The 25,962-nt window shown below is 37.2% G+C and overlaps 2 protein-coding genes across 6 annotated transcripts; both read right to left on the reverse strand.

Moving 5' to 3' along the window:
* Window positions 1-3,756: 3,756 nt before the first annotated feature.
* On the reverse strand, window positions 3,757-7,830 carry LOC122012137 (uncharacterized serine-rich protein C215.13-like). Its single transcript, XM_042568586.1, has 3 exons — window positions 7,089-7,830; window positions 6,573-7,000; window positions 3,757-5,448 (listed from the first exon to the last, which is right to left on the reverse strand). Exons 1-3 carry the CDS (start codon window positions 7,491-7,493, stop codon window positions 3,891-3,893), a joined length of 2,391 nt encoding a protein of 796 aa, XP_042424520.1. The 5' UTR covers window positions 7,494-7,830; the 3' UTR covers window positions 3,757-3,890.
* A 12,174-nt stretch (window positions 7,831-20,004) lies between these two features.
* LOC122012138 (E3 ubiquitin-protein ligase RHF2A-like) lies at window positions 20,005-22,731 on the reverse strand. 5 transcript variants are annotated; one of them, XM_042568588.1, is made up of 8 exons: window positions 22,528-22,731; window positions 21,997-22,216; window positions 21,853-21,899; window positions 21,441-21,503; window positions 21,252-21,360; window positions 20,749-21,128; window positions 20,539-20,643; window positions 20,005-20,453 (listed from the first exon to the last, which is right to left on the reverse strand). In XM_042568588.1, exons 2-8 carry the CDS (start codon window positions 22,126-22,128, stop codon window positions 20,144-20,146), a joined length of 1,146 nt encoding a protein of 381 aa, XP_042424522.1. In that variant the 5' UTR covers window positions 22,129-22,216; window positions 22,528-22,731; the 3' UTR covers window positions 20,005-20,143. The 5 variants fall into 5 exon arrangements, with proteins under 5 accessions (XP_042424522.1, XP_042424525.1, XP_042424524.1 ...); XM_042568591.1 differs by having other exon boundaries at window positions 22,517-22,731; XM_042568590.1 differs by having other exon boundaries at window positions 22,514-22,731.
* Between the last annotated feature and the right edge of the window lie 3,231 nt (window positions 22,732-25,962).

Here is a 25,962-nt window from a genome sequence, read left to right on the forward strand (position 1 = left end):
CTTGCAGTGTGTCCCCGAAGACATCCTTCTCCAAATTGCAACAAAGAAGACAGCGAAAGATGTCTGGGACAGCCTGAAGACGAGATATCTTGGTAGTGATCGGGTGAAGAAGGCATGTGTACAAACATTGAAGAGCGAGTTTGACGCTCTCCGGATGAAAGAGACCGAAACGATTGATGAGTTTGCTGGCAAACTCAGCGCCCTAAGCAGCAAATTCTCCACCCTTGGTGACACGCTTGAAGATTCCTCGTTGGTAAAAAAATTGCTCGATTCTGTCCCTGATAAATTCTTTCCTATTGTTGCCGGTATTGAGCAATTCTACGACCTTGAGTCTATACCATTTGAGGAGACTATAGGGCGACTGAAGGCGTACGAAGAACGAACGCTATGACTATGCAGCAACACCAACGGCACTGAAGGTGAGCTCCTATTAACTCATGCCGAATGGCAAATGCGACAGAAGGGGAGCAACGTGGACACTTCGTCAGGAGGAAAGGGGCGTGGATCCAGCAGCCCTAGTCGTGGCAAATGGCGCAGTCGTGGCCGTGGTACGCCGAGCCAAGATAGTGCAGGAGGCACTAGCGGCAACAACAGTGGCACTCGTGGCAAGAGACACATAAAATGCTTCAATTGTGAGAAAATGGGGCATTATGCGTCTGAATGCTACAGCAAGCGTCGTGGAGATGAGGCTCACCTCACTTGCGCCACGGATGAAGAGCCAGCACTAATGATGACCATGTTCCACGAAGAATCTCAGCGGCAGGATACCATTCTGCTCAGTGAAGAGAGGTTGCTACCGGAGGTGTACCGGGGCGTCAAGAAAGGTGAAGACAAAGACGTTTGGTACCTTGACAATGGTGCCAGCAACCACATGACTGGCCATCGTGAGAAGTTTCAAGAACTAGATGAAACCATCACTGGGAGGGTGAGGTTTGGCGATGGATCAACCATTGAGATCATGGGCAAGGGGACGGTTGTGTTCGAATGCAAGAACGGCGACCAGAAGGCTCTCCACGAGGTATACTACATTCCGAAACTTTGTAGTAATATCATAAGTCTTGGTCAATTGACAGAAGCTGAGAATGAAGTGCATATGAAAGGAGATACCATGAAGGTGATTGATAGGAACGGGAAGCTCTTGATGCTGATAAAGAGAACACAAAATCGCTTGTACAAGATAACCTTGAAGATATTCAAGCAAGCGTGTCTCCTAGCAAGACAAGAAGACCCAACCTGGCTAGGACACATGCAAAGCCGCGAACCGGTAGTGCGCGGGGCACTGTCCATGTGCAAGTCTGCAAGAGGCAGACTTGGCATACATCCAAGTCGGGCATGCGCACAAGGCATGCTAAGCAGAGCGGCAGTGCAGGGCTGCCCAAGCCCAAGTCTTACAGGAGGAAGACTTGGCAAACCAACAAGTGTGGCATGGGCGCAAGCTATACCAAGCAGAGGATTGGCAATGCGCTGGGCACGTTCCAAGCCCAAGTTTGCAAGAGGCAGACTTGGCAGCAAAGCGGGTGTGGCAGGTATGCAACATATGCCAAGCAGCAAAGGCGGACAGATGGACTTGTCCGTTGTGCGAGCAGATGGACTTGCTCGTGTTGCCGAAGGAGCAGACAGACGAGACTTGTTTGTGGCAACGAATGTGCGGGCAGACGGACTTGCCCGTGTCACAAAGAGAACGAACAGACGAGACTTGTTCGTGGTGCCGAAGAGATCGAGCCATGGGCCGAGCACTTGGTGTGCAAGCAGACTTTGGCGCAGAGCCAAAGAAACAGAGCCATGGATAACGCAGACAGATGGACTTGTTCGTGGTACGGACAAATGGACTGCCCGTGGTGCCAAAGATGGACATATTGTGGTTGAGTTCGTTAATACCGGAGAACAGCGAGCCGATGTAATAACTAAAGCATTGTCAGAAGTGAAGCCGCCATGCGACAACTACTCGGCGTCCGTGACTTAGAACCATGTCAGGATTAGGAGGGGTAATGTGAGTATAATCCAGACATGTTATTTAGCTACGTATTTTTTCTTTCTTTACATTAGCAGTGATAAACTTTCCTAGCTTTAAGGGATAAAGTCTAGAATTAGTCTTCCTATTTTTGTGGATCTCATCTAGATCCTATTTTTGTGGATCTCATGGTTCGTGCTCATAGCATTTGTGATGCTATATAAAGGGTCGAGAGGCATGTAGTATCTTATCTTATTGTAAGGTTTCCTTTCATTAGTGAAGTTTCTATTTTGTCCTATTCTTCTTGTTTTGTTCTTGGGTGTTGTGTGCTATCGTATCCTATTCTAGGCCAACAGCCGGCGCCTCCATCTCGGCGACAGCATCGAAGGAGTGGCAAATCCCCATGCGACGCAGATGCTGCAGGGGTGTCAGTGAACCATTCACCTGACGATCGAAACTTCTGAGATGCCCCATATTTATATGCAAATCCAGAGAGGGAAAAGGATCTATTGCTTAATTCTGATTCAAGAAAATTAATCCAAAATAGTAGTGGAGAAGGAGCGAGATACGTCGCCCTGACTATATAGATCTTTGTCCTTTTCGCACCATCGATTTAGATTAGATTAGATTACTTCAGCTGAAAATTGAACACGCTGTTCGTGCCATCAAATCACACAGCTAGACTGAATCAAATCCAAATAGCTAACGCACAACATGCACAAAAAACGTTTTGGTGCTAATGTCTTCTTTTTTAAAATAATTATAATAATGGATAAGATGAAACTAGCAAAGTTAAATTTATTATTAAAGTTCTTATAACTATGTATAGCGTTGATGCACACAAGTTATTCTCCTATCTATCATTCAGCCTGAATCTTGGACTAGCTAGGTCGGGCCCTGTCTGATTTACACCACTACCTAATATTATGCAAATCAGGGACATGGTGCTAGTGGCTTGTCTAATCGTCGACAAATCAATGAATGATCCAGTTATCTCCAGTGTTTTTGAAAAGCAAATTAACTAATATACGTAGTACGAGTGGCCTTGCTTTGCATGTGATGGAGTTGGCCCTTTTGGTGAAAAAGTGAATGGCAATGGAACATTACAACTTCTCCTTGCACACTCTGTGAGCTGTTCGATGCAAGGAAGGTTCTCGGGCTTGCAAAAGTGGCTGGTGGGATCGTCGTTTTTTTCTGCAAGGCTGCAGCTGAATGAGTTGGAAGAATAATATCAATACGAGTTGAGCTTGGAATAGGAATGCTGCAGTGGTTATTATAGTCGACCATCACTCGAACTGAATTGATTGCAACAATACGGTACTAAAGCATTTTATACACTGACCTTTGATCGACTCAATCCTACTCGTGTCTCTTTTGATAATTCCAGAGACCCGCGATTTCATCTTCTGCTAATGATTATGAAAATCTGCATGGGAGAAGGATTAAAATCACAAGGCAACATTAGCATAAAAAGATTTACGGTAAATCTGGCCAGTCGGAAAATGAATTTATTAATTAAAAAATAAATACTTAATTTAATTAAGTATTATTATTAAAAATTAATTAAGATTTAAATATTTTCGTGTAAGAAAATCGCTCAGCTGTAATACGAGATTACATTATATAAAAACTAAGAATCCGGCAATCGTATGTATGACGAATTCAAGCATACAAAAAGCTTATCCATCTGGCCAAACTAAAGCGCAAGAGTTACGAGGGGTAGAAGGAAACTTAGAAAACCATAAATGCTCAACGGATGCAGTCTTTAGTGCACCAAAATCTCATTGAGACTGAATTGTCTACATTCCAGCGGTCTGGCACTTTAACAATCTTACCTCGTGCCTCTTAGACCATTGCCGTCAAATGTGAAAACTAAGAAAATAAATAAGCAAGTTAGTGCAAAAACAGCACCTTACTTGTCACCTTCTTTCAAAACCTTCTACTTTTTTCGATGCTTATCTCTTCTGACTTTCACAAATTTTCGGCCAGACTCATCTCCACCTCCAGTTCCCTGAGAAAAGCTACTTCCGGCGCTGAAATCTAAATTTGGAGCTGGTTGGAATGGAGACGGGGGAGGAACAATATCATTTTGCTGGCTGCCAAATTGAAAGGGTTGTCCACCAGGAGCAGCTGGAGAACCAAAAATAAAATTTGGCAGTGAAGGTATATTGGTTTGTTGCCCAAATCTCCCCAATGAAGTAGACGGCTGGATTGGATCATCAGCCATGCTATCCTCGACACTCATCTTATCATTTCCAGGTGAAGAATTCAAAGCAGCTAATTGATTTGGTGTTCCAAACACAGGCTGTGCAACAGAGGCAGATAGGGATGATGTGCTGCCAGTTGAACCAAATGAAAATGCTGGCATCGAAGATGCTGCAAATGAAAACGGCAGACTCTCTGAAGGAGATGATGTGATTAAAACACCTGTAGCTGGTGAAGATGATATAGAACCAAAAGTAGGGATAGAGACTGATGATTTGGATGCCTGGGAATTTGAACCAAATGATGCAGCGTTTGCACTAAAATTGGTTGAGAAAGTAACACGTGGCAGAATGGGAACACCACTTGATCCAAAAGGTGCAGTTGAGGAAAGGAAATTGCTGCTGCAAATACTTTGAGATGAAGCATTAGCACTAGAAAGGGAAAAACCAGAATTTGATGCAACTGTATCAGAATTGCCAGCGTCTGAAGATTTTCCAGTAACAAAAGGAAACACACTGCTTGAACCAAAAGGTGCAGTTGACAAAGGTGCAGTTGATGCTAAGGATCTGCCACTTCCAACACCTTCAGATGAAAGAGTAAAACTGGAAAGGGAAGAAAAGCCAGAATTTGAACCAAAACTTAAAGTTGTCATAAATGTAGAAGAACTGCCGGAGTTTGAAGATGATCCAGTAAAAGTAGGCAATGCGAGACCAGAACTTGCATCAAGAGGTTTTGCGAGAGCACTTGAGAAGCCAAATAAAGAAGCAGCAGAAGTAGATTCCTGAACGGGACCACCAGATGTGCTTGACAAAGGGTTTGACACAACAGAACTAGTCTCTACAGGCTGACTAGCAAAACTAAATCCAGCTGAAGCCGCACAAGAAATACTCTGAGAACTGTTAGAAAAAAGTGAGCTAGCACCATTTGGCTGCAATGATGCACCAAATCTTAGAAGTCCATTCGAAGAAGTTGAAGCACACAGAGGAGAAGAGCTACTACTCATGTTTGTAAATACTGAGAAAGGGACTGAAGAAGCACTAACAGTACTTGACAATGCAATAGAGGTACTTGGAGTGGCAAAGTTGCTTGAAGTGAAAACGGACGGCTTCATATACTCATTTGTCAAAGCAGTGTCGTCAGTTAGTGTGGAAGTTGAAGAAACACCAGAGCTAGTTAAGCTCAAGATAGGTGAAGATGAGATGCTTGACTCTGTAGCATCTCCCAATGAATTAATTGTTTTGACAACTTTATCAAAATCTGAGCTTGAAGATATGCTTTTTCTGTTTTCATCACTGTAATACAGACCAAACGCATAAAATAAAAAATTTATAAAATGTGTGCAAAAGAATACAAGAGAGGAAAATATGTAATGCTGTTATGTATGAGATTCTGATAAACTAAAACTGATTCAATATGGTCAGTTGAATCTTCTTGCGATTTCTATGATGTCTATAATTTGTCAAAAATATAAAATTAATCAAAACTATAAAGAACAAAAAATCCAATAATTTACCCTAAATATAGTTTAATGAAAAACTATAAGGAACTAAAAACTTCCTATAATTTGCCCGAGCTTAATCAAAGACTATCATGAACTAAAAACAAGATATAAATAACTTGTTTGGATACAAATGAATGTTTAAACTGAGAATGCACTGATGCTCCAGTAAAAATAATACAAATAGCCAAGCATCTCTAGAAATTGCAAAATAAATTCCAGGAACATCTACATAACAAAACACTTCAATTAGGGCCTATTTCAGCACGCCCAAATGATTAGTTACCCATAATTTCTTTTAAATATAAACCAATATGAAGAAACTTTCCAGCCATCTTAGTAACTATTTGAATTTAATATGCTTAAAAATTTTGATGCATCAGAAAATTCACATAATAATGCAGAAGCGCTCAATCAGCAAAAGGCTCTTAAAGGAACTCTAGATGAAGAGAAAATTTTAAGCAAAGCATGAGGTTGAATTTTAGAGTGAGGCTTGGACGACATAAGGTAAAAAATTATAAACAACAGCTTAGAATAAATTGAGAAAAACAAGAATAAAGGACAACTCTAACATGTATTTCCAAAATATCTAAGTTGATTAATAATAACTTAGGTTATTGAAACACTATTTTAATTGATATCATGCCTTTGATAGAACACTTAGAAATCCACAACATCCTGGGAGACCATGATGAATTATTTAATATTTTTCTATCCTTGGATTATACTGCATCAAATGATCCAAACGAATTTAGGAATGAAAGTAATACAAGTTATTACAAACCAAAGAAAGTGAACAACTCCCTATCAACAACGATAATACTTGATGGCAGAATGAAAAAAAAAAATAGAGAATGATGTAGCAATTTGCCAAATTATGCTCAAGAGATGGAAATAAATTTTCACTTCTTATCTAACCTTGCAAGAAATTGTGGGTCATTAGAACCAACAACTGCTGAAGGAGATCCAGATGAATATGCCACTAAGCCAACTTTTGTTGTAGGAGATGAAACTTCCTCTCTTAGAGCAAGTTGCACAGGAGGCATGGCTGAAGTAGGAATTGCTGAAAGTACTGATGAAGAATTAGGTGAAGGTGATGCCAGAAAATGGACTCCATTTATGTTACCATTGCAAGACACATTAGGGGCATTCAAGATATTTGTATCCAAGATTGTTGTAGATACAGGAACACCAGTAGAGGAATATTTTTTAGCAACCCCCCAACCAGTTTCTGCAATTTGTGTAGTCTTGATGTCTGACAATAGTTCAGATTTACCTTTTGCAATCAGAGTTAAACCGGAAGAATCCTTTACAGAATCATCTCTATCATCCAACTCATCTAAGCCCTTTAATAAAAATAAAAAAACATTACAAATTAACTCATCATCCAAAGTCAGTTCACTCCAAGACAAATTATGTAAAACAGTTGCATACCTCAGGAATGCTCATCCGGAAGGAAGGTTTTCTTTTAGCAGACATAGTAGCAGCTTCTGAAACAGTAAAATTTATAGCTGATACATTAGGTTTGACCTCTATAACAGCTCTTTCAAACTTCATGGTATCAGATGCTGGAGACGCATTTTCAGCAGCCTCATATTGCTTCTCATAAAAAGGATTTCTTTGATGATGACTGTGATTGGAAGGTTCGAAACTACCACTTCCTTGCACATTCACAAACTTAGTGCTTTCGATTTTCTCCATGCTTTTCAGGGCCTGACTACTCAGTGCGTCATGAGTTAGCATAAGAGGTGATTCATCCATATCAGTTTTCAAATTAGATGGTTTCACTTTGGGGGAAGGAGCTAATTTATCAAGTTGCTCCAGTATTTTCCTAGCCATTTCACTGGATTGAAGAGGAATTGGAACAAAGGGAGACACACGACTTTCTACATTCTGCGGTTCTTTGTCATTCTTCTTTTCCTCACTCCAATGCAGAAGTTTTTGCCGGAAGGTACAGAAGATGCATCTGCATAAGTTGAGGAAGAAGGGAACTGCAGCGTTGATGAGAATGAGCTTCTTGGTGGAGACATTATATTAGACTTGTGACGAGTCCTACGAATGGGATCGACAGATCCAATTCCATCATTCAAAACTGAGCTCCCTCGTTTCAGCATCTTTTACATAATACCACAAATTAGCATATATATTAATTCAGAAAGCTCAGCTAGCAAATTAATAAAAGATGCCAAAGAAATAAATGGTATATTCAAGGAAAGGAATAAAAATCATAACACAGCTAATAGAGTAACAAATTTAATATTAGCTTTTGATGGCCAATCAGCAACTCAACAAAGTTAATCATCAAGGCTCGTCCTTTGGTTTAAATTATTTAACATAAGTCGTAAAATTCTTAACAAGGACCACTGAAATTCATATTGCGTTTTCCACTGATTTCTTTTAGGCATTTTAATATGACAAATTTTGTCAAACTGGTAAAGCTCAGAGGAAAGAAGTATAAAATGTTTGCATATACACATTTACATAAACGAGGGACAGCTATGGATATAATAGATAAACTGAAGAACAACAGAAACATGAATTTTGAAGAGGACAAATTTGTCATACTCATTTGGCAGTGCCACATAGCCAACACATGTTATTCTCCCAACTAAAATTCTTTCGAAAACTGATTCATTTGGCATATACATAGGCAAGGCTTCATTGTTTTTCCTTTGCATGTCATGTGCATCACCATTATGCAACTGGACCAGGTGTCTCATTCAGTTGGATATTGCATTGGTTATGAAACATATGCAAGCACATATCATTTTACTCTCCAATTGGTTCAGATCAAACTAATTAATTGGCCACGAACCAGTATAATATTTATAAACCTATTAACTAGAGGCTATAGTCTCATGCTTGTGAAATAGCAACCAATAACAGAAACCCCAAGAAAACTAGCTCTCAATCACCTCTATTTTTTGCTTCTTCCGGAGACTCGATAGTAAAAGACATGTCAATTATATTAGAAAAATAACTTGTCAGCCTATATTGTGCCTCTTTTCAATTCTTTCCACCTTTCACACCAAATCATCTATGTCCTGTTGATTAGTGGCTGCTTCCTTTGACCAGCCCTAGTATCTTTCAATTCAAATCATCTAGTGCATGTTGATTATTGACTGCTTTCTTTGACCAGCCTTGTACAATGATGTCTCTTAGGGGGTGTTTGGTTGGTGGATTTAGGAATGAAGGAATGGAATGATAGTAAAAGATAATGTTTGGATTGTGGGTTTGGAAATGATTTCCAGATTTATGGGAATCAGTCAAACCCATATAACTAGGTGGGGTTCATTCCCATTCCACCTTACTATCAAACCCATACCCATAGTCATTCCAATCATTTAACCAAACACCACCTTACTCTCCTCCCATTTTCCTCTCTCCTTCCTCTCGAAGTTGCTTTTTTCCTCTATATGTTCACCAATCATTTTTTCTCTATGGTTTTGAAGTTATTTAAATAGAAATACCAGTTATACTAATAAGTATAAATTTTGACTTTAGTGCGCTTGGTAATTCATATCATCCAACAAATAGTAATATGTTTCCAACCTAAAGATATTAATTAAGTTCTAAAAATTATGTAAATTACCTTTAACAAACATAACTGATACTCAAAATCTAGTAAAAGTACTTAATATGATACCAGAAATGAAACAACATGCACTACTAGTGTTTGTAATGTCAAGTCGTGCCACCCGAAACCACTTGTATTTACCGTTCCGGTGCGGGAGCGAAACCAGCACCGCACGCGAATAAATTTCACGTGTGTCATCCGTGCATCACCATGATAGAATCGTGTGTGATCAATGTGCGGCGCTGAAAGTGTCGCGGGACGCCTTCGGCACTGCCGAAAGTATCGCAGGACGCCTCTGGCGCCGCGAGAAGCATCGCAAACGCTTTTAGCACCACCTCACAGAACTAGCGCATAATGTCCTTCTAGTTAACGAAAAAAAATTTAATTAATTCAAACAATTCCCAACTGAGGTATGATATTTCGAACAACCTTTCATAAACCCTAATTAAATTATCACAATAAAATATATTAAAAATAAATTAAAAAATAAAAAATTAATAAAATTTAATTGATATTATGAAAACTCATTTTTACTATTTTAAATTTTATTTAAAAATTCTAAAATATTCTAATAAATCATATTTATATTCTGATATTTTTTTATTATTTTGTATTTTTTACTTTTTAATCGATACTCTGATATTTTTTTATTATTTCAAATATATATTATTTAAATTAATAATTAATTAAATGAATATTGAAAAAATAATTAATTTATATAATTATAATGTATCATACATTATTTTTTTTAAAGAAAACTATATTTAATTATTTTTTAACAATATTAAGTTGTTCAATAATTGAGAACTTATATAAAATCAATATACAACTTATCTTTAAATTATATACAATAAATATATTTATCTAATAAATATTATTCATAAATAAAAAAATACCGAAATTGTATCGGCACAGCATGATACGATACTGAAACCGTATCGTTCCGGTCTGGCACTAAAACTTGGACACGAGTCGAGATTTTAAACCTTGTGCGCTGCATGTATTATGAACTGAACCACATTAAACCTATACACTACCAAAATCACAAATGTTTCACAGATTGCTTGACCATTTAGATTTTAATCATTTATCTATTTTCTTTGCCAATTTGATTATTGGTATTCATTCTTTTTCCATGTGAAAATATTAAAAAAAGAACTGGTTAACTTGTAAAGCTGTTAAACTACTTGTGTAGTTTGCTGTAAGATCAATACAAAGTTATAGGTATTCTAGGATAGCATGTTCGAGAGTTTAAACCCTTCAATATTTACCATCTTACATTTTTTACCTATGCAAGGACATAATAAAACCACAACAAATATAAATATAATAGCAAAAAACCCACACAATATCTCTATGCACACACATGCAGAAATCCAAGATACAAGCACCCAAATGCTCACGCACATACATAGAGGATAAGAAAATTTATATATATCATGTCTCTACAAGGGGTTTCTTTCACTTGTTTATGCTTGTAAACCTACACATACAATGATTCATACCTGCCGACTAGAATGTGCAATATCAATATTTGCCAAAGGACCACCACAACCATCCACACCACTCTGAAACAACAGTAAGTATTCGTAATTTTATCATACTGAATGACTAGAATACTCCATGAAGCACAAAAGGAAAATAGTGTCCAAAATTACAGAACTGGCTTCAGTTTTATTAATAAATAGCTTTTGTCGAGAATTACCCTTGAGTTAGCTACTAAATGGGGATTAAAATATGGAGAACGAGCCATTTTATATATTGCTGATCTCCCATGAAGTTTCAGGCGTGTGTGGTTGTGAGATGTAATCTCCAGAGGATTAGAGACCTGGATTGACATAAAGGGACCACCATAAAAGATGTGTCATTCTATAGGGAAAAAAATATTCAAATCTTCAGTGAAACAAATGAATATCTACAATTTATGTGTGAATAGTTGTATTGTTATGTGTTTCTGCACCTACTTCTCTACTAGCCACAGGATGAGACTTAAAGTATGGAGAATGAGACATTTTATTGACTGCTGATCTGAGCTTTGAATCCGTAAAACTGTATGGTGGGGCCTCAAGGGACTGCGAAACTTGGACTGCGGGTCTTAATGCCAATGACTTATCAAATGATTGCTTGGCATATGATGAACCACTAGGAAAAGTTTTAGCCAACAAGAAATTTTGGGTTTGCACGCTTAGAGATGTTGGAGATAATTTAGAAGGCCTCAAATTCATGTAACCTTTAGCAATTTCGATTGGCGATGCAACTTCTTCCTTGGAAACCTGAGAAAAAGTAAATTGACTTTCAAACAAATAAATAAAATTGATAGTGTGTCATGTTTTAAGTATCAAATTAAAAGAACAACCACATAAATGTCTTTCATATTTTATGAGTATTAAAATGTTAAAAAAATATTCATATTGATAACTAGAGTATGTTTTACTTGCAAAACAATTGACCATGTTAGCACTTGAGACAACAAGCTACTATATAAGGGAGTTTATGATTTTAAGCAAATTGGTTTAGTTTAAATTAGTTTAAATTAACCAAATAAACTTTTTTAACCACAGAAACAGATTGCATAAGCTATGTGCGATTGTTATGCAGTCTCCTTCAGAATCCTCCTCAATAGCTGCTTATGTGGCTCAAATGGAAACGGGGCTTTTAGAAGGTGGGAAGGAAAAAAAAACAGCCTATACCAACTCACCAAGAAAGGAGATTAAGACTATGTTACCTACAAGGTAGGGGAAATAGCTACAAAAAAAAGTGAGCAAGACAAAAGATATTAAAGCTAAGAATGGAAATGTCATCAGTTTGTGTTTCCTTGGAGAGAAGGAAACTTCAAAAATTCTCATTCTCACGAATGTTTTGAAGGGAAAGAAAGAGGGGGAATTTAAATTTCTAAAATCAATTTGTCAAAAACATATTAAAAGACAAAAAAATCAAGAAATTAGGATTTTAGGAAGCCAATCTAAGTTTTGGGGGGGAAAGATTTACCTTGCCTCTTTTCCCTCCATTTACGTGGCAGAAATGGAGGGAAAGGGCAACTGTGTAAATCTTTCCACAGCTGGCTTCTTTCCACATTTGTCTCCCCCATAGGAAACCTAACATAAAGGAAACCTTTGCTGGCCGGTTACAAAGTTAAATACATGCATAAAAGCTAACATACAGGTGGGAATAAAAAATTTTCAGAGGTAGAAGCTGCCTTCAATTTGACTTTCAGAAATATATTTTGAATTAGAAAAGAAAATATGCATACAGGAATAAGTGCCAAAGAAGCAGGTGCCTGTATTAAGAATGCTTAAGAAGCTTGATATTCATGAAGGTAGACATATATTTTTAGCACAAATCCTGCACATCCATCGAATCTATGTAGAAGAATTCTGCTTAATCCTGTACCTCTATGCGTATGAAACATAATGCTGCAAAAGCTAACACAATAGTATAGCAGGCGATAGCTTCAATATTTTAAATGACCATTTGCAGAGAGAACAAAATATTCCCAGGAATAGAAGAGTAAAAAATCCTTACAGCTAATAAGACAGCTTGAGTTGCATCGTTTCCATGCAAACTACGGGCACTTCTTGGTTCTGCTGTAGCAATAGCTTTATTCTTTTTCTCAGCACTTAATGTTGGTTGAACTGTTGGACCAATAACGCACAGATTCTGGTTATCTATTTTATCAGGGGCTTTTCTCATTTCTTTATCCTCAATAATAGTCATTTCTGGTGTACTTGGTTCTGTGACTCTAAGACATACTATTTGAGTGATGCGATCAAACTCACTCCTGCCAAATCATTGATACAGTACAAGCATAGTCAAAGAAACCAACAGCAAGATGATATATATCCGAAAAAAATAAGATATGATCAATGAAACAAATCTGAAATACCTACCTTGTATATGTTTTCTTAGTCAGTAGCTGATAAAATTCTCCATCAATACAAGAAGAATGAGTTCCATCCTGAGCACAGCCAGCATTAAGACAGCTAACAGCATTCTTTTCGTGGCTGGGAAATAGTTCTTGTTTTGCAGGTAATGAATTCTGGAAGTAGAAATGTAAAGAAAAAAAAATGAAAAATGATAATAATAACAGGTCAAAAGATCCCCTATTGAACATATCGACAAAGAACAAGCACAGCAGTAACAACATAAAATCACCCAAAAAGAAGTATATGGCTACATATGGCATATTTGATAACAGCAACTCATGCACTCAAATGAGAGGTTATACAAATTGCACAGTGCAAGAGCAGATATCCAAATAATATCCATCAAACAAGAACAATAAGATAAATTTCATTAATTATGCCAATAAACAATTGAAATTCCTTATAACTTAAACCATCATCTTTCATTATTTTCTCCATTGTATATATCACAGTCAATGCAAACATAATTGGTTGATTCATCTCAAGTGTACCGGGATATATCTGACTTGATTATTTTCCCTGATTTTTTAAAATGCCTAGAGATGATAAAAATTTATCACAAGCGGATAATTATGTCATGCATAAGAAACCAGGATATCCTACTCAATGCTTGTGTGTTTCCACTATGCAACTGCCGATTTAGAAATTTAGGAATATTCTATGAAAAACTGAAATTAATTAACATTGCATGTCAACTTTCTTTGGTAAAATAGTAAAATACCCAAAGCCTTATGTTGGAAAGACAAGATATGAAAGTGAGTTGGTTGTTACCAATTTAAGGGTAGATCAAAGAAAAGCTTATGTTTGTCAATAGATGAGTACAAAAGAAATTCTCATAAAGATGTTGGTTCTTATACATAAAGAGAATTGAAATTGAACTATCAAAATGTGTGTTCTTACAGTGCGGCAGTATTCAAGGACTTCTTCCTTAGATCCCTGCTTTTTCTCTGTTAAAAAAATGTGTGTTACAATGTAGTTACTGGAAAAAGAACATTAAATGCACATTACAGATATGAAAGGCATTGATCATTTAAAATTCAGACAGAATGAGTTAGATTATTCCAGACCCACGATTCATGCAAAGTACCATAAGGCATTGGATACCTTGACTTAGAAAACACAGCAAATAAACATAGAAAATACAGAAAATAAACAGACTTCTGTACCTAAGTTTAGGCCTTTTGCAAAAAGACATTCTATAGTGATGAAAGAGCAAGAAGAAAAATTGGAAAGATTTGTTTGTGTTTCTGAATAAAATAGCACAATTCACAATCCTTATTTTGAAAAATCGTCAATTGAAACCAATAGGAACATCATCCATGAATAGACATTTCCATTTGATAACACTGCATGATACATCTTTTCCAGATGTTAGTTTGGATTACATACCTCAACTAGTTGTCTAGTTTCCTTAACGTTACTATGACTAAATGCTGCATATACTGGAAATAGAAGGAGCAATAATAAGAATAAAAAAATCAGATCTCTATCAGACTTAAATGTTGCAGCACACAGATACCAAAGGCTCAGATTGACACTGTAATATTTGGATGAAAATTTAAGATGAAATCCAACAATGTTAATCAGTGAAGGATTAGTTTTGAAGACCTAGATTTTTTTAGTTAAAATATGATAAAATGCAAATAAGAGACAACAAGTGGACCAGATGATAAGTAATTAGAGGTAAAGGATGAAGCCAACCTATTCTAAAATTTAAAAAAAAAAACATTAAGCAATGTCAAAATTGATGCAGACAAGGCAATCCTCTTAACAGCACGACCTTTGGAGAGAAATCATTTCAAGGTATAGATAGCCTGATACCAGTTACAGTGAGTTTTCTATCCAAATTAGGCCATGATTTAGAGAAGCCAACCCATTACCACATTACACATAATGACATAAGAGATATTTGAAGTCTACACAATTTGTAATAACACAAAAAATGTGATAAATAACAACTGAACAAGCTATGCTAAACATTTTCAAGTCAACAAGTTGTATTAATACAATTAAATATTCAATACTCATTGACTCTACGTTTATCCTTCCTGTGAACTCAACTCGAGTGCCAAATGTAGAACTGTTCATACTCAGATGAATTTTTTAGTAAGGATGTGAACTTACCAGGCATAACTTCTCAAGGATGTAAACAATGAACGTCAACATTCCTTATAAATGATTGTGTATAGAAATCATGAAGTCAAAGATAACTTCTTTTTTTTTGTTTTTTTGGGTTTTTTTTTTCTTTTGGCATTGAGATAGCATCGCCTTGTTTCTGCATATTAGCAGTAGATAATATTTTTTTTAGAAGAGAACAACTGAAGGATCAGGCTCAGTCTGAGGGGAAAATGTTCCTTCAAAAATTCACGGTCTATATAGGAAAAAAAAAAGTGACCAAAGATATCAGTTTGTTCAACTAAAGTAAATTTACATGATATGTGGCGACTAATACGAATAACGAAGGCACTAAAAAAACCCCCAAAAGCAATAACTCCAATGTAAGGGTTCGGAACCGAGGAAAATAACAATAATTAGGGGAGCCAAAGATGGACCTAACCTGGTGGGGTAGACGGGGGAGCCTCCAGCCGCTTCTGGAAGACGGAGGGGAAGAGGAGCGAGGCGCTCCAGGCAATGGCCCGGGAAGCGGGGTCCAAGAGCTTAGACAGCCAACCGTTGTCACGTTCCGCCGCTTGGTGGTCACGGACGGGCCTCGCGAGCGGAAGGGGGCGGTCGTAGGGCGTTGTGCGGCGGAAGTAGTGCCTCCGGATCTTGCCACCGATCGCTCCGCTGCCACCCTTGTACTCCGCCATGGGTAGGGCAGTGAGACCACAGCAGAAACGAAGCACGGAGAAAACGGGAGGCGAAATAGGGAAGGATGCGGCGGGGGAGGCGGCAATGCGAGGAGGGAAGAGGAAAACAATTAAGAAGGCCGACTGAAGCCAGGTTTGCGGTGGCACTCGGCGCCCTTTTTTTTTTTTTGTATTATTCATGATTATATTATTTTTAAAATATTATATTATTCAGAATCGTCTGAATTATTTTTAAAAGTACGTTAAAATAATTTAATCCCAATTTTAAAAATATTGTTTTTCACAAAATACAAAAGCTAATATTCCTAAATGACTTCCATTAAACTCATAACCAAATTTTTCTCTCTGACAATTAATATTATTGTAATTTTCAAATAACTCATTTTAACTCACTGTTAAACAATAATATATATTTTTTAAATAATGCATTATGTACAGAAAAACTCATATCATGTATCATATATCATATTAAAAATTTCTATACAAAAAATTTATCAAAAATTTAATATACCAAATTTTAATATATTAAATTTTTAGTATCATATAAATTTCATATTATTTATATCAAAAAATTTATATATTAAAAAAAATATTGAAATACTAAAAAAAATTATATGAATACATGCATTATATTTCATAAATAAGGAAAAAAAAAGAAGAAAAGAATTGTGTAGTATTTTGGTACCGATCTAGACAGCGTTGTTGTGCCAGAGGGAGGATAGCTATACTGATTCAGTATACTTTAAATAAACCTTTGGTACAAAATTGACGATCTCACAAAGATGTAATATCAATAGTTTTCCATTTCCATTTACTGATCCCATCTTTCAAAGAATCGACCCCCCTTTTTTTTAAATGTACAAAAATTTGTGGAGTTCAGAATGTCCGGAAGCACGGGAGAACATTCTTTTGCTGATATTATCACCAGTATTCGATATTGGGTCATTCATAGCATTACTATACCTTCCCTATTCATTGCGGGTTGGTTATTCGTCAGTACGAGTTTAGCTTATGATATGAGTATTTCACATAGAGCCAACAAGGGATTCCATATGTATTATAATTTTAAATAAAAACTAGTGATTGGACATAAGCATCGCATGTGCAATATAATATATTAAAATTATATTAACCCTTTATAATAAGATTATATTAATTAAAGTATTTTTAACATTAAAATATTTTTGTGTAATATAATATATTAAAATTATATTAACCCTTTATAATAAAATTATATTAATTAAAGTATTTTTAACATTAAAATATTAAAGTAGAGTCATTAATCTTACGACTTCTCTATGAAAAAAATTAATTTAATTTAATATTATACTTATCTTAATAAAAAGAACTAAAAAAAGTATATTTTTTAACATTGTCAGACATAAAATATTTATAGAAGCTTTTTTGATCATAGTGTTTTCAATTTTAAGATGTGGGACTAAAGAAAATTATATTTTTTTTATATAAAACAACTAGAGAAAATTAATGATGAGAAAAATTCATAATAATATGCCGCAGCCGAGTCTCAAATTCTAGATCACTGATTGTTTCGCTTTTGTGGAATTACTAATAAACTTTGGAATTATTTTTAGTGTGAATAAAAAAAAAGGATATTAACATAAATTCATTTTAAGTTTCACCAAAATTAGTTAGTAAAGGAAGGAGATTTTTAATAAAATAATAAGATAACATATATTACAGTATATTGAAATTTTTAATTTTTTTTAATCCCTTAATTTTTAACTTGCTGTTCATCCTTTAATAATTGAAATTAAATTATTCTTCATTAAATACGACTTATCTTTCAAACTAAAAACTGTGCACCAATAAACCTTCAAACTAATAAAAAAACAGACAATCCAATACACGAAGTTTTCGTCATACGAAAATTCATTGTACGTAGTTTTATCTTATTTTTTATAAAAATATTATTCCAGAATTCGAATCCGTGACTTTTTGATCATATGACAACAATTTTATCACTACGCCAATCTCCCCTTCGAACTAATAACGTTTCAAAATGTAAAACAAACTTCTCACGCACTGTGTCTTGAAACTTGTTTCCAAAACAGATAACAAACCATTCGAACTGCGGAAATCCCTTTCGAACCTTCCATCGCTCTGGCCGCTATAAAGACAACCATTAACTGTACAGGTATGTGCCATTCTGCTATACAACCTCCATAACAATTGAATGGCGGTAAGATCAGAAGGCGTGCATAGAAACCTCGGTATATGATAAATAAACGCCGAGTTTGGTGTGGCAATGTCCTGAATCAAACGTACATGAGAAAATCTGTGACCAGCATTCTACCGACACGTCTAACACATCCAACAAAAGCATTAATAAATTGTTTTAGGTCTTTAAAATTTGCTTTCAAGTACGGATTACCACAGCAATCTTATATCTTGCCCTTGAGTAATGCATCCCCAACCATGGATGACAATTTCTCTACAAACTGCCTTATTACAGCTGAAGGAATTATCAAATCTAAACCAAGATTCTTGAAAATCAACCTCTGGACAAATATTAAGGCCCATAAAAGAATAGCATCTGTACCACTTCAGCGTGCATTCGTATATTATTCACTGTGCACGCAAGCCATAGGTTAAAACTCATAAAAGCATGCATCGAATAAATAGATGAATCCATGACAAACAAAGGCCATTTGATGCAAAGTTAAAGCTCACAATTGATCAAATTTAGCAAATTAATAATTAAGTCAAGACTTAAATCTTCAAGGTATTCAATAGGCACTTCTAAACTAAATAATGTGAATGAAAAATAATTGGATTTGCTTGCCTGATACAAATCCTAAAGCCGAGTTTACTAGAATCACCAACCTATCCTAATTCCTGGCTACCGTGTAGTCCAAAACTTTGGTCTAGTTGGAATATAAATGTTGTGAGAGTTACAAAAAATAATATAGAAATGTATTAAAAGAAAAATATGCACACAAAATTGCAAATTTTCGGTCTACTGGTACATGCGAGGAAATGCAACATAAAGGGAAAAAATGGCATTTTTCTCTTGATGTTTAAATCTTCAATAAACGATTCAACACATTTTTAACAAAGAGATATTTATGATTTATCCATACACACCAACCTCACAGAAGCATGTATACATAAAAACAGTGTGCCAACTACTATACAGCTACCTTTCAGAGATCTAGCCATTCTTCACTTACAAGAAGGTTTCCAAATGATATATCATAGTCTAAAGAATATTGTAGTTCTGCCCGACTTGAAATTGGGTTCATCTAATAACAGATATATAAAAATTGAAGTCATTGAATTGTTGGTCGTGATACAAATGTCTCATGCTTTTCTAAGCTAGAGAAATTTTACACTATTCTGTAAAATTAAGAAATAATGCATAGTAAGTCTCTGCACTAACAAGTTGAATAGGCAGTCTCTGCATTAGGTACATCCAACACCCTTGCAACACGAATCACACTTGTCTGACGTGAATTTGAACAAGCAATCAGTTTCAACAAAATGTGGGTCCTTTCTACTTTAATAGGTTCAAACTTGGGTGACTTGTGTTACTCTATATCAAAAGTATCATCCGACCACCAATCTAGCTGCAATTATCAACTCAGTTATGTCAGTCTGAGGACATTTGAAAAAAGTGATTATGGCTGCTGTTCAGTCTGATAATGTTGGCAGAGTCAAACCTAAGTAGCAATCTAGACCTTGCCGGAGAGCAAAGGAAGAAGAGAAAACAAAAAAGAGAAAGGAGAGGAGAGTGGAAGAAAATTAGAGGATTTCATCTCCTCTATTTTTGTTTACCGGGAGCAGAGAGAAAGGACAGAAGCCGTCAATGGAAAGAGAATATTTGATCAAAATATTCATTAGGAAAAAGAAATTAGATATTTTAGTCCTTTTTCCAAGCCCCCGTCTGCTCACCCACTTCACAGAGGGAAAAGAGGGAGAAGAGCATTAGAATCCGCCCTCTTTGCCTCTCTGCCGAGAAAGACAGGTACGCAGGCACTAAAGTGCAAACCCCTTTTAATCTATAGAGCAATACAAGAGAATAATGAAAATTTGACTGCATATAAGCCTTATCATCTTTGTTTAACTATTTATGCGATAAATAGTACTTAATGCACAAACAGCAGAAATGTACATACTAAATAATGGGGCCAACTCAAAGAGAACGATAATGCACAAAACTTAGTTGGAACCAGAAGTTGCAGCACAAGATGTGGATGAAGCGCTACTATTCACACAGGTGTTAGCTTGACTGCCACTAACACCCTCATTTCTTGGTTCCGCAACTGCATTTACTTCAGCACTGGGTGACGCAGTCGAATTCGTGGTTCTACTTTCTCTTGTGTCCAAGTGTTCCACCATTCGTGACGAGTTAGCAATTCCAGCACTGACTTCTCTTCTGACTTCAGAACCAATATCTGCAACAGAACTATTACGTGAAAATAGTCGCTCCCTCCATCCTCGGGTATTCCTAGCTATAGATTCTTTGTATCTAATTGCAAAAAGAAATGTGCAAATAGCACGATCAGCATCTGTGCGTCCACCAAAGCGAGAACATAACTTAATTGTTGCAATACCTCATTGAGACAGCATTCCAGCGAGATTTCAGAGTTTCTGATAGAGATTGCAACTCAGAGGGTCCTGGTCTGTCTTGATTAAACGAATACTGGCCAGTTAGATTCCTATATAATGAATGATCAGAACAACCCAATGGTCCATGGGAAAAATATGTAACGAATTAGAAGAAATAGATTTACATGTACACAATACTAAAGATTAAAGAGCACCTGAGGGTTGAAATACTAGGTCTGTTTGTATTATCGCTGTCTCTTGAAGCCGACAATGGAGTCTGGTTAACTTGAGCTTGGAAGTCACTGGTAACTTCGGTGGATTCCCTTCCCGGAGTAGTAGTTGAAATTGATGGATTAACAGCAACTACTGCACGAGGTGATTCATTTTCCCCTCCTAAGGCAGGGGAAGTAGGTTCAAAGCCTACTGATGGTGAATTCTGATTAGTAGAGAAAACCAAATATTGTGGGCGGCCTTGAGATTCTGATCTAACCCATCCTCTTCTAGCAATGTGATGTGCTCTTCCCCTGGCAGCAGCAGTGGCTAAGTGCTGGATAATACGCTCTTCAAGTTCAGCATCACTTCCACCAACAGGCAACTGCAATGAAAAAGTTCATAAAGAAACAATCATTATGTAGTAGGACAAGGAAATAACCAATGCCTTTTTATATGTCAAATACATCACAGGCAAAGGATCAAAAGCCATTTTACAGGTGCATACATGTTGCAACTCAAAATCACCAAGTGCCGGATGATGAAAAATAGCAGCAGTGCGTGCATGGTTAAGTCTTATGCTCCTTTCACGCTCTACGCCCTCTAATAGCTCTTGGCTGTCATGATCAAGAGTGATCAGATTTTAATTTTCTACCACTGATCTGAGGATATTCTGCGAGTTTAATTTGACTAATACCTGGTTGGATCTTTCAAACCAATAGTCTGCCAACACATTGGACACTGAGAGCTTCTCTGGCACCTAATTATGCAGTTGGAGGACAAATAAATTTAAGATAAATAAATAAATTGAAACAACCAATATTGTTTGAGGTAAAGGAAAGAATACTGCACATAAAATTAGCATGAAGAATCAATATGCAACAAAGCAAACTCAAACAGGAAAACACACTCATTAACAAGTATAAACACTTTGCGATCTCATTACTGTAAAAAACAAAGGCTAAAATGGGTTTAGATTTGCATTACCACTAAAAATGCAAAGTTGCATTCCAAAGATGCGTCTTCAAATGAAAAATACATAGTTAAATGACAACAAGTTCAGAAATCCACAAGAACAATAATAGCAAAGAGAGCGACAGGGGAAGTACCATTCGAGAATGCACTGTAGATGGAACTCGTGCTTGCAATTAGTAACCTGAAGAACAAAGAGATATATGAGACATCTATCAAGCTATACAGACAAAGCAGTATTATCATCGAGAATACATATGTACACCATGAATACCACGCACCGTGGAAGGGTCACTGTCGCAAAAAGCTTCTAGACATATGCTGCAAGCATCATCACAAGCATCCTGGATGCCTCCTTCCACAAAAGCCGCGGCTGATGACAGGTGGCTTTCCATCTTTGCAGTCTGATCCATCGGCAACACTGAGTCAACACCTCGTTCAATAAGGGGTGGGAATAAGCTCAGAATCGAATGGCAATCTTATTACGACGACGATAAATCCCTGAGAAAGAACCATCACCAAAGTATTAAAAAGCCCCCCTACGAATACATGTATCGCATAAATTGCAACCAAAAGTACGGATATCATCATTATAGCAGCAATCAAATAAGAGGGCATCTCCAAATCAACAAGTCCGCTAAAATTACATTAAAAATGGCACTTGTAAACAAGAACTCCGATCGACCCCATCGTCATTATCGGCGAAAACTTAGCAACTTAGGGCCAAACCAAAGGCGGATCCTAACCAACAAGACTCCGATCATAGAAAATGAAGTGGGGAAACAATCGTCAAGCTACCACCGGTGAAACACCTCGAGATCGGAGCTGAGTAGGGATCGAATGACCGCAACGGAAATCCACCTGCCGATTACGCAAGTCGACGATGATTCGAGGGATACCGATCAAGAAACCCTAGAGAGAGATGAGAGTAGGAACCGCGCATCGCGCTGAACGGTGGGACTGGCCCTCTCGCGTCCTCTTTCCATTGTTTATGCCAAGTATGGAAAGAGACATGGGGATTGGATTACTAATTGGATCGCTTGAGTCGAGACTCACTCCTCTTACGTGCACTGTACCCACGAATGGACGAGGCTTATAACGCCAGAAGTAGATGACTCTTATTCGGGTCAATTGTGGGCTCAGTTTGGTCGCGTAGGAAGAACGGGACGGAGACGGCAAAGGCACTAACTATCTTTTGACCGGCGGGCAGGGAAGGTAGGGACTAAACCCAATTTAAAAAACCTTTTTTATAAAAAAATATTTCGACCGTAATTAGTTGTCATATTGGAGCTCCATATCAACAAATGGGCATTAGACTCATGTTAATTGCGACATATGTTTTAAAATTAACAACATTTTAACGGATTTATTTCTTCGTTTTCAGTTTTAATATATCTTTAAAACCTTTTACATTCTTAATTCTTTTATTTTGTCACTATTCGTCATCCATATTCGGCTAAAATAATGTCAACAAACTTTAAACATAAAAAATAATAAATATCTATGACTCCGTATAATTATCACAGCACAAAAATTCAGTGAAAATATGATTGGATGGATAGGGTACCTCACTTCATTGGTAGTCTTTTATGAACTTCTAATGAACAATTATTTAAAATGATAATCATTATGATTTGACAATGGGTGTTAGATGCGGATTTCTAAATTCACTTGGAAAAATAAAAGCTAAGATGGCGGTCCAAATTAAAGAAATGTAGTAGTCAAAAGGTTGGTCTTAAGTAGTGTATAGCCCTCCGCCAAGTATTCAGACCTCCAATTTAAGGACAATCAGCTTAAAAGATGATCGGACCTTCTAAGCGCATCAAAATACTGTATCAAAATGTTCATTACCCATCCAAGTTGAAAAGAAGGTTGGCTGGCCTAAAGGATGATCGGGAACCCACTCGGTCGGATTTTCATGACCCAGTCTTATTCCGGATACAACTTCGTGTACAGCTTGTCAAGCATGTTGGCTTTACTGTTCATCTTCCCGTCCTCCTATATACAATCGACCAAGTAAAAAAGGTGAGAAAGCGCATATCTCGATATCCTTAAAACCTCACTGAGCATGCCAGGTAACTTTAAAAAATTCGACCAAATTCTTATGACTCAAGATATCACTTCCACTTCAAGTGACCAGAACACCAGCCTCTATACTCAAAGACGACCGGTAGAAATAACTAGTTGGGTCTTTTAAAAGCTCAGTTCCCTACATTCCATAAGAAGGCGTCCCTACACACGGCGGACAATCATAGAATAGTCTGGACCTAAGGAACTTGTTTCTCTATTATTTCACTCATCTCAAACATCCCACCACATATACTCGGGCGGTCTTAAAGACAGCGCGTTCTTACATAAAGCAGTGGCTCCGTTATACATTGATCTACCACTTGATCAGGTGGTCGGTCGGCTAATCCCTAAATACTGTCAAAAAATAACAATTGTCCATCAGATAATATTCCTTTATGATAAAATAGGTCTTCCATGGAACCTTTCTCGAAGGTGATTATGATTTCTCTCAGTCGACACATTTTGGTGGCAAAAGGTGACTATGCTCGCCTCCAGTGCCCCTGCAAACTTGTCCTAGAGCCAACACGGAGGAGGTAAATCACGGATAACTACTAGTCTTTGACATAGTAACTGGCGCATGAGAGAGGTATTTACCTCGGCTATGTTGAGATTCGAATCTCATACCTTATGGTGGCAGCACCTCATGTGCTAGTCACTAGACCGTCCCAAGGGGACTCAGGTGACACATTATGATAGCAAATTCTGTCAACCACCTTATTAAAGATGTCAGTTACAAAAAGAGAGCACACGGGTAATCGAAGATTCCTCGGACCACAGCTACACACCCTCCAGAGTATATATATTCCGTTACTCGATAATTTTTGACACCCAACATTCTCTGTCATATCATAATTACGGAGGTGATATATATACAAGGGATCCTCTCCGATATGAGGTACGCATACTTCATCTACTTTACTACACAACCACTCATTTTTTACTATTCTACTTTTCGCTCGGGCCATGAACTGACTTGAGCGTAAGAGGGTCTTCACCAGAGAACCCCTCCCTGGTATTTGGCGTTGACGTGATCTATTGGCTCGTTTGAGTGTGTGTAGGGAGCTTAGCGTACTAACTCATAGTCTTCGATTCACTCCGGAAGCCTTTGCCCAGTGAATGTTACAGCCGCTTATCCAGCGCACCATATATCTTCCGCTTTCAAACAGGATCATGATTAAAAATTAAAAACATATGAAAGATGTGGAGAAACTTGTTATCACGTTGACAAAGACCTTACAAATTACTTATAATTTCTTAAATCAATCATTTAAATTACAACGACCAACAATCAATCATTTAAAACACTCTCAAATCTAAATTAGTTATTATTTCTATTATTCAGTGTATCATTTATAAGCACATGAAATGAGCAAATCACATAGTCATCTCCATAATCCAAAATAGACCTATTCATTAAAAAAAACACACACACACAGTTAAAAATATTTGGCGAATTAATTTAATCTTGAGGAACGCCGTCCTTGATGGCGAACGCGAGACTGACGTACCTGGGGTCGTGGCCGGAGAAGGGGTGGTTGAGGCGTGGCGTGGCCAAGACGTCGACGGCGGCGAGGATGTACGTAGTTTAGGTCGTCCACAACAGACAATAGTAGCACCGTGCGTGTGGAAGACGCACATATGTCCAGCCCATCCAAAGCAATCCGACGCCAGAGAGCGTCAACAAAATATTATTGGGCAGAAACCTCTCCTCGTCTTTGATAATCCTCGACCCAAAATATGAGTTGAATCCCTTCTTCGGTGACTCCTCGATGGTCAAACTAACGACAAAGACGTAATGTTGCTTCACTCTTGTTATCTTCCGTTGGACTTGGATTTCGTCATTCGAACAGGATGAACAATTATATAGAGACGGGTTGGACTTGGACCGGCTAGTTGCATGCCTAGACAGAGTATGTCTGATGTTTCTGTTCGTGCGTACCTGTCTCGGATTAGTTTGTTTCTTTTGCTGTATCTTGCTCGGAAGAAAAAAACGGTTTTTTGCGGTCACGCCGTTTGTGCGGATTCTGCTGCACCACTCCGTTCAAGCAATTTGTACTGTCGTATTCACCGACATAGGAAACGTGTGGCTCGCTCTAGTGAGAAAGGCCTCAATTCCTGGGCGAGCGAGAGATTGATAACACCATGCTGACGAAAGAACAATGGACGGTATCGGCTCC

Source organism: Zingiber officinale, chromosome 8A, assembly GCF_018446385.1.
Source record: "Zingiber officinale cultivar Zhangliang chromosome 8A, Zo_v1.1, whole genome shotgun sequence".
Classification (NCBI taxonomy): Eukaryota; Viridiplantae; Streptophyta; class Magnoliopsida; order Zingiberales; family Zingiberaceae; genus Zingiber; species Zingiber officinale.